At 42.2% G+C, this 9535-nt stretch overlaps 1 protein-coding gene and 1 long non-coding RNA gene across 2 annotated transcripts; both read right to left on the reverse strand.

Annotated features, from left to right (window-relative positions):
• Window positions 1-5143: 5143 nt before the first annotated feature.
• LOC129586109 (uncharacterized) lies at window positions 5144-5792 on the reverse strand. Its single transcript, XR_008690103.1, has 3 exons — window positions 5555-5792; window positions 5342-5498; window positions 5144-5255 (listed from the first exon to the last, which is right to left on the reverse strand). It is a non-coding gene; the product is annotated as an uncharacterized LOC129586109 (long non-coding RNA).
• Window positions 5793-5831: 39 nt separating this feature from the next.
• LOC129586016 (uncharacterized) lies at window positions 5832-7179 on the reverse strand. Its single transcript, XM_055478996.1, has 3 exons — window positions 6980-7179; window positions 6173-6894; window positions 5832-5870 (listed from the first exon to the last, which is right to left on the reverse strand). The coding sequence occupies exons 1-3, from the start codon at window positions 7098-7100 to the stop codon at window positions 5832-5834; spliced, it is 882 nt and encodes a 293-aa protein (XP_055334971.1). The 5' UTR covers window positions 7101-7179.
• Window positions 7180-9535: the final 2356 nt, after the last annotated feature.

The raw sequence follows: 9535 nt of genomic DNA on the forward strand, positions 1-9535 counted from the left end.
TTACTTGACAACTTTTGCGTGTTTGCACGTCAGTTTTTCTTCTTGACCATAAAAATAATAAAAAAAAATGCGAGAAAGTTCCTTGTTTTTGATTTTATTATAGCAGCAACACTTTATACATAGGGAGAGAGTATTGCTTATTAGATACATTTTTCAAACATACTTCAGGACGTTTGCACACACGAAGATGTTTTTTGGCAAACAGTTTTAACAAAACATCATTTCGCTTCCAGTTTTTATGATATTCAAGTTTATCAATGATTCGACGAAGACTCAACCCACGACAAGAATAATACAAGAAAAAAATACAGAACAGTCCACACAAACTAGAATTAGGATGCTGCAATTGAGTATGGTTTTCTTGGTAATGACCATGAGCGTCTGGAAAATTTTCCACAATGAATTTATCAAATTCGATTCCATAAAACAATGCTGATTTTCCAAAGGAATCGAAAAACGTGATAGTTTTTGGGTTCTTGGCAAAAACTGCTAGCCAGTGCTGCCCTGGCAAGGCTTTCTTATCGCTGTTGACAATAAGAGCGACAGGATATTTTATCTTTTTCAGCTTTGGAAGTGCGTCTCTTGCGAATACTCCGACAAAAATGCCTCTAAGACAGGGGTCGTGCCGCACTATATCCAGCAGTTGTAGATTATTCATTTTCAAGCACGCTTGTATGGACAATAGACATTCCTCCGCGAGTCTATCTCAACCAATGCATTTTTGTTGTAATAAATAAGAATAGATAAGGTATTGGTAGTTGGTGTAGAAAATGTTAGCGAGAGACCAAGAATGCCTTTCTTGGTTGGGTTTATACAAGAATGGTCCCCAATATCCGGTTCCAGATTGAAACCATAAATAGCAAATCCGTTTCGCCAATCAGACTGCGTGAATGGTAAAGCGGAGCTTTTGTAAATCATTCCTGTTGTTTCGAGGAGACTTTGATACCCATCTCTTGAGTTAGTATCCGAAATTTCGAGAGCTTTACCCGGAAACGGTTCTGAATTAATGTAAGTTATAATCTGGCTAACGCCGTATCTGTCGAAACGATAGGGATTTCGAGCAATGTTTCCACCAACAGCCTCCGCATGCACTAAGGCCACGAAAATTTGTTTTGGTATCACACCTCGAAACAAATCGTCCCTTGACCAATGACTGCTCCCGTTTGGGATAGTCATCTCCAGAACGTTTGATTCTACGTACGGAATCATTGCGTTCCGTTTTTGAATCATTATTTCGTGGGCCAAAAGAAATTCCGGGTCCAGCTTAATTTTTCGTAATTTAAGTGCCGCTCGTTTTATAACGATTTTAAGGTCCGGTTGTGCAACAGATGATACCAAGGCAAACCTGTCTTTTGAGCGCGATAAAACAAGTTTCATATCAATTTTCGAGGGTATCAGACGTGGTTGGTTCGCGAGATCGCTCGGGAACTTCATAAACATGTTCCACATGGTACCGTTTGCCAACTGCTCTCGACGAGCAATGTAACCCTCGTTAAGCTGAATATTGTTCGGATTAGGATCAGGTACGGCAAGGCTGAATGAGTCAAAAAGATTGGAGTCATCCAGCGAGAAACCAGAGCCCAGCAACTGCTTTTGGCCATCATTCCCGTAGTTTAAAAGGTTTTCAAAATATGAAGAATAATGCGAAAGGGACGGATTTGAAGAAACCGTTTCACTGTTGAAAAGAAGTTCGTGTCCGCTGAACAAACTTCGCGCAAAATTATTTACAGGTCCCCATTCGATAGCCGCAGCCGGCGCGGCGTTCGCAGATGTTAAAACAGCGACGTCAAGTAGGATAGAGCTGTGCGCTAAATCAAGCATTTCATCTGGCGTCCCGGCAATTTCCCAGCTAATAGTATCCACATCTAAAGTATTTCCGATAGGGTTGTAGAGAACATACTTTGCTGATTCGATTGCCGTCTGAGTTGGAGGTAAGGAAAAATGATCAAGCTCAGATTTTAAGCATAGAGCGCGTGGGGATGGACGTCCGCCATTCTCAAATGAGTTAGTGTAAAATGGTGTTTAAAGGCAATCGAAGTCGTTTACGATGGCGACGGGTGCGATGGGTGTGCTTGGGAGTCCGCTTTTTATGCAAACGTTTTCCTTTTGGCTTTTTTGAAACTGATTTGGTGCGTCGTGTGCGTTTTTTCTTTATTACTGGCTTCACCGAAGTCTTTTTAGTCTTGCGATGACGCTTACGTCGTTTGCCCATCCCTTTTTGCAAATCAGCGGCCATGCTTGCCAGAGTTTCACGCGTTCTTGACTGGGCGGAGTCTAATAAGGTTGTCTTATTCTGCATAACATCGTTAACAACGTTTCGATCCAAACGAACCAAATTAGGAAAAATAACATTTTTTGCTGTTCGAGCAAGGCTTCCGAAAAAATTTCCCAGCGAGCCGTATCCATTCTGTACATGACCGACATTTGAGGTATAATTTGGAGATAATAGTTGGACATAAACTTGCGCGGGAATCGAAAAACTATTAACTTCATCCATTATCGACGGCGAAAATTTAATTGCAGAATCGTTGTTCCTTTATCAAAATCAACTGCACGTCCTTCAAGATCAGTTATCGAGAAGAGTAAACGATCAAACTGACTGTTTTCGACGTTAATATACTGGAGTATAGGAACATAAGCATTTCCACTCGTAACTTGTTTGGTCGGAACAACCGCAAGAAGGGACACTCGTGTTTTGTTAACAATCTGACTGCGCACTAGATCGCTTAACACACGCAACGTTCCGAGATTTTTTGATCTTAAGTTTGGCGGACACTGGACATAAGCCAAAGCTACTTCAAATTCAGTCAATAACTGAATATAATTAGGCAAAAATACACTGAACTCAGATGGAGAGTTACCAGACACTGCGTCAGAAGTAACTGTTATATTGAAATTTTCCATTTTTCAAACCAGAGCAACAATTGAAAAATTTCGAAAACACACTGTAACTTTTACTCTCAGAGGTATTAAGACTCGGCTACACGACTTTTTCGAAATCCAGATTTTTATAAAAGAATGAGTCCCAACCGTTTAAGCTGTGCAACTGAAATCCATTTGTCGAACTTTTTATGCCACCCAACGTAACGAATCAAAACTTTGTTGCCTTTTCTCGAGAGCACTGTGATTTCGGCAGACTCAGGAGTGTCTTTAGGAACTTTCTGTAATTCCCACATATAAAAACGACCGTCCATTTCTTCATTTAGCAAGTCTTCGACTTTATACATAGGAATTCCTTCATGTATTTGCAAAGATTTTACTCGATATACTTCAATTGTCCACCCTGGTGTATATCCTTTCTCCATATGAGTCTTTTTTAGCGAAAGGCGAACAAAATCACCAACACGTGGCGTTTCTTTAAGCGCTCGTTTTGCTGCATATTCTGATTTGTCCCCGTACAAAATTTTTTTAAACTTCCCGGTTTTATCTTTAGTTACTTCGTTCGGCGTATGAAACTTCAAACTTCTATGTGGACTGTTGTTATACGCATCAATAAATTTTTGAATAACATCAATCCACCTCTTTGTCCGGTTATGCGAAAAGTATCTAAACAGCTTTGTGGATAAAGTGCGATTGAGACGTTCGACTTGACCCGCTTTGATCTCAGCGTTGTTTGTTGAAAAATGTTCGATTCCGTATTCACTCATTAAACTTTGAAACTCCGAGTTGTAGAATTCCGTTCCCAAATCAGTTTGGACTTTATTAGGTATAAACCCACAACGATTCAAAATTAACTGAAAAGCATCCTTTACATCCACAGCACTTTTACGTTTAATTGGTTCAATCCACGCACGTCGAGAAAAACAATCTTCAACAACAAGAAGGTAATTATACCCATCATTCTGTTTAGCGAGAGCAGTGTAATCAATTAAGTCCGCCTGCAGCTGATCTTCAGGTCCGGGAACAACAAAATGCAAGCGTTGAAATTTTTTTCGCACAGGTTTATGTAACGTATACGCTTTCTGGCGGCTGAGAAATTCCTTAACGGCTTCAGGTGAAACAGTGTCTTTGGAACGTTTTTGCGCTTCTCGTAGAAGAGGAACGACACCACCAAACGCGCCAGGAGACGAAGGATCAAAATAAATTTTTTTCAGTAAATTTTCCATGGATGATTGCAGCAAGACGATTGTCAAGTCCTTTTGGAATCGTGGAATTCAAAAACTGAATACGCATCTGGCCTCGCCAAACAGTCAAACATTTGTAAAACATAATACATGAACAAATTTGAACGCTCTGGCCAGTATATTCTTCAACAACTTCTCTGAACAATACACGCAGAACTTTTTTATTTACGGAATTTAACAACGTGTAAAATAAGCTGTCCTTGTCTTCTCGATCTTCCGAACGATCCATGCAAGTGTGAAGGGGGTCTATACGGTAACAAGCACGGGACACCATTCTTTCCGATTTCAAAAACTGCTGATTGAGTAAGCAACCCAGAATGTACTTGAACGCCGCTGTACATCGCTTATAAGCGGTTCGTTTAGAACAATGAAAATCAAGACGATGATCGCAGTCTGTGCATAGACCAGAAATCAGTTCGAGCTTTAATGTACCATCGTTATCAGACTTTAAAGTAGACATTGCGATTCAGAGACATCAACAACCAAGTATTAATCAATAAAATATCCTGGATCGTCGTTATCGAGATCCTCGGTTAACATATCAGGATTAAAGCGTTCCATCAACTGATTTACAATTTTGAACTCTAGAGAATCAACTGCAGGAAAAGGTATACCGCGATAGCCAAGTGGAAAAGTTTCGAAGTCACGCCCAATAACACGACTGGTCACAGTACAACCAATGCGGCGAATCAACGGCACTGTCTGAATGCTTAGCTTATCGGTATCCTTTTTAAATGTAATATCGTGACAAGCCGTTATCTGTGTGGGACCATCACCGAACAACATCGACTTCAATGTTTTGATATTGACGCGATCTTTAAGCCCATCACTCTTTGGGATTCCTTTGCACTTAATGCGTTGTTCACCATTGCTCATAACCTGGCAATACGTTTTCTTTGCGAGTGCAGCCAATTCGACGAAATGCTTTCCGCCGAGGTCGTCGGATAACTGTCCAATGATCTCACCGACAGGGGGATCATCCGTTCCCGGAACACTCACAAACATAACGGAGTCAGTATCGCAATAGAGCAGACGATCTTCCACAGCTCTGAGCGCTTTAAGTAACTCGAGTTGAGCAAGCTCAGTCGTGAATTTACCGATGTATGGGTTAGTGCGTTTGTTTGGAGCTACCTAAAACATTTTTCGAAAAACGTGCCGAGATTAGTTACCGCAGGACTGAAACATCACTCTACAAGACAAAAACGAAATTTCCATACCCATCCAGCTTTTTCTTGAAACGTAACGTCAATCGAATTTCCTTCGTTAACCATGCGAACATCGTTCGTTATGTACTGGTTGTTGAAGACAATGTCCTTCATATCTTTGTATGTGTGGCAGTATTTATTCTGCCGATAAATTTCCTTCATGACATACCTATTAAGGAAAATGATTCAAGAAATGATTAAACACTCTTGAATCACATTCCTTACCGTCCCCAAACGCAGTTGGCACTGATCTTGCTGGAGTGCCGTAAGCCAGGGTTGTAGCTGACTTCTTCGGGCGTAAAAATAATTCCAAGCTCATCCTCATACTGCTGACAGTAGCGAATCTTCTCTTTAGTCGTTGTAATGTGTGAAGGAAAACCACTGCTGATGATTTTAGCGTGAATGAGATCGAGCAAAAACTTGGCAAAAATTCCTCCCGTTCGTGTATCTTTGTTAAATTTACTGCGGTTCGGAAAATGGTGCACTTCATACACTTTACGAATCAAATATCCGTCTTTGACAGCTTGTGACAGGACACGTCCTGCACAGAGTATACACTGTACGACCGTCAACCAATCGGCATGGAAGGGTGGGGACTTTCAAGTCGTACGGCGGCCAGACAAAACAGTACACGACGCCAAAGTATTCATTCAACCTGAACGGCTTTTTGGAGGCTGGAAAATCCGGAAAAATAATTTTTGGATGTCCGACAGGATATTCCCCAAAAATCATAACCGATGGATACAAAGAAATAAAATCCAAAGCTTTTCCTTTACAACCATCCGGAATGTCTTTGTAGATCGAAAAGACTTCTGTTCGACCCCCGAATAAATGATCACGGACATTCATGCGCTTCCGGAAGTCATTTCCAACTGTAATCTCTCCACTTTTAACTTTTTCGTCGAAATCGCATTCCCAAATGCTTCTGAACCCTCGCACACGCACTTCAGGGTTTTCTTGGTTAGGATAAACGTTTCTAATGTAGTGCTCGACTCTTCTCGTCTCCTCCCGCAGTTCGCCAAAAGTCTTCATTCGTACTGTGTTCATACGGGAGGGATTGGGGAAGCACTTCCGACAGCCATGCCAAAAGCACCCATAAAACTGCCACACATCGCCAAACTCGTCAAATCCGTCCACGGGGTATGGACCAATATACAATTCCCCCTCTAGCTTACGCGCATGGCGTACTTCCGTTCCCGTTCTATTCTCGAACCACGTCATCCACTGAATAGCCTTATCGCTTTGATTATGCGCCCTGCCGTAGCCGTTCGCTGGAAGTATTCCAATCGTTTCAGGTTGCAGGTAGTGCACTTGAAAGGCTTTCATAACGGCCGAAGGATTCGTGGGTTCGTCGAAAGGATCCAACCCGGGAAAGAGATTAGTAAAGGATGAACGCGTAATCTTGGCACACTCGCGTAGGACCAGAACGTCGTTGACACAGTATTTTTCGCACTCATCCATAAGATTGTAGTTATTTCCGAAGATGTGTACGGCATTGGTGTACCATTGCTCAAACTCGCTTATCTTCGATGCAGACATCCGTTCAGTATTGAAGAACTCCTTAGCTGAAATTTCGAAAAGTCTTGGTACGTCCAACAGGAAATAAATACCTATGCAAGTTTACTAAGCAATTTCGAAAATTTATCTCACCTGGCACCGGGCCAATGTAGTTTTCGTTTTCAGGAGTATTAAATAAATACGGGAAAAATCCTTTGAGGACCAGGTGGCTTATTCCGAGATCCTTTGGAAGCTCCGCCAGACTTCTCGGCATAAACGAAAGCGTATCCACGAATCTAGCGTTCACTCCTGGTACTGTGATCAGAGTAAGACTGGCACCATCTTGAATTTTACGAGCATAATGTCCTTGGCCTTCAAGTGCTCGAAGGATAAAATAGTTATCATATCGTCGTCCGTTGTGTGACAGGAAAGTGCAGTGCTTTGTATGTTTGAAGATCCATTCAAGTAAATCATCAGCGCACGAATTGCCACGAAATGTCAGGCTAAAGTTATCGTCGTCCAAACACATAAGCGCCGCCATGTTTGGATAATGGTAGCGCGAATTATCCAAACCAGCTTCAAAATCGAAAACAAATTTCTTGCTCACAAACTTCGTAATCCGTACATCTGATGTAACTCTGTTCGCTGGTCCATTTTCCAGGTTGGAGACTTCCTTGCGAAAAGAGTCATTAAAGTCCGACTGTGCATCAGTCTCGTCAAACTCACTTGCTGACTCTGCTATAGTACTCTCGATCACTGAAATACATCCGTCGCTGTCATCATCGTCATCATTACAATCATCGTCGGAAACGTTATCATCAACTCCAATGCTCTTTGAACTAAGAGATTTTTTCTTCACCGCCTTTTTTGCTTTTTCTCCGCATAGAATAAAGCATAAATGATTGCGCTCCACCATTTCTTTACAATTTCTGCATTGAGTTGTGTAGCACTGATGCGGACCGGTATGGACACGGTTAGGTGGATTTACAAACACACCACACTCAGAACATCTTTTCCAAACTTCGCATATGGTTTTTTCTTTTGTGTAGTATCCTTTGTTCACCTTATGGTTGTCGAAACATTTCTTTGAATAAAACGTGCGATTGCAGTCTCCGCACAGAAAGTCTTCGCGAGGCCAATCGTATCGACCACGTCCGTAACATTTTACGCCTCCGCATAGATTGCAGAAACCAAAACACTTATGTTGGCGTTTATTCCTGTAGAACACACCGCATGTCTCGCAACGGCCATCGAATCCCATTAAAGCGTGAGGCTTTACCACAGCATCAAAGTGCTTGTTGTGGTAGATTAGTGTCACTAGGTGTTTACACTCCGGGGAATCGTACGTTTCAGCAAACTGGCATTCTGCGTCAATCAAACGCAACTGGCAGTCATACCGCTCACGTAAAACTTGAGAAAATTTATCCAGTTCTATTAACCCGCATGGTTCCGGAAAAACTTTGGCTTCCCATCGTAACCTTTGGGCAAGATCGTGCTGGAATTTCTTGCTGGAATCTCGGATCTTATTGTAATTAGGAAGTTCCAAGACCTTTGCAAGCACTACGGCAATCGCTCTAGAGCAGCACAGCGTATTATTCGGATCGTATTTGTTATTCGGCCGAATTACGACAACACTTTTACGCTGTTCGAGGTATTCCGAGAGTTTAAAAGCCAGACGATTCTTTCTGATAGAACGGTTACCTGCTCCAATAAGGTTGTGAACGACCAAGAACGTACAGCGAAATGACTCCGAAAATGTGAACTCAGTATTTCCACTTCGATTTGCACGTTCGATCAGATCAAGAACAGTCTTTGCTGTGAGTTCGACGGCCGTCTTGGTTCCCGTTGAAATAGCCCCACTTGTTAGCGAGTCGTGTTGCAGAATTAGACGAACGGCGTCGTGAGGCTCGACGGAGTGTTGATTGTAAAGGTAGTTCAAAAGGTGCTCAAACATGTAGTACAGACGATACATCGAACCTTCAGCGTCGGTCGGGTCTATATGGTCGTGGCGAAATATGGTAAAGCTGTCCTCAACCGTGTGAAACCTTGCAGATGGGGTTATCTGGCGAGTCTCTGGCTTTATTGAGTATGCCGGGCTACAAGTCCACACGTTTCTCAATTTTTCGAAAACATTCAGTAAACTAAACAACACAACAATTCCGTACAGCAGTTACCATGCAAAATCGAAAATTACAATCGATTAATAAACGAAAGTACATGTAACAGATAGAAACAGCCACTAATATTTTGACATCAATATTGACATTATAAGTTAAAAGAACGCCATGCGGAGAATATTCTAATGCCTTGAGAGTAAACGTAGTGAGAAAATTCCCGGTCTTTAAGGAGATGCGACTTACAGAAGATGACCATAGGCATTCTGACGAGCAATCGGAGCCGGAGCATCCCCTCGTGATGGCGCAGTCGACTTCCCAGCTCCTGTCATAACATCTGGCTGCCGTCGTAATACAAATTCTTCGTAGAACCGACGGTTCATTTCGCTTCGCAATCGTTCTTCCTGATCCAAGCGTTCACGACGCTGCCGCTCCTCCATCTCTCTCAGTTCACGTATGTAGACGTCGTATCCTTGAGCTCCGTGACCACCTTCCGCAAACAGCTGCGTCATCGGACTTTGGTATTGCTGTTGAGACGGATGATAGTCTACGATGAAAGGTCTTACGATAGAACAAATATACTAAAACTAAAAAA

Source organism: Paramacrobiotus metropolitanus, unplaced genomic scaffold, assembly GCF_019649055.1.
Source record: "Paramacrobiotus metropolitanus isolate TYO unplaced genomic scaffold, Prichtersi_v1.0 Parri_scaffold0000019, whole genome shotgun sequence".
NCBI lineage: Eukaryota > Metazoa > Tardigrada > Eutardigrada > Parachela > Macrobiotidae > Paramacrobiotus > Paramacrobiotus metropolitanus.

What these genes read in the sequence shown, in the direction of transcription:
- LOC129586016 (XM_055478996.1), bottom strand. Translation starts at nt 7,100, where the DNA reads ATGCCGAGAAGTCTGGCGGAGCTTCCAAAGGATCTCGGAATAAGCCAC. An exon ending in CTACATTGGCCCGGTGCCAG is followed by an intron (nt 6,895 to 6,979) that starts GTGAGATAAATT and finishes TCGAAATTTCAG; the next exon opens with CTAAGGAGTTCTTCAATACT. An exon ending in ACTTCCGGAAGCGCATGAAT is followed by an intron (nt 5,871 to 6,172) that starts GTCCGTGATCAT and finishes TACTCTGTGCAG; the next exon opens with GACGTGTCCTGTCACAAGCT.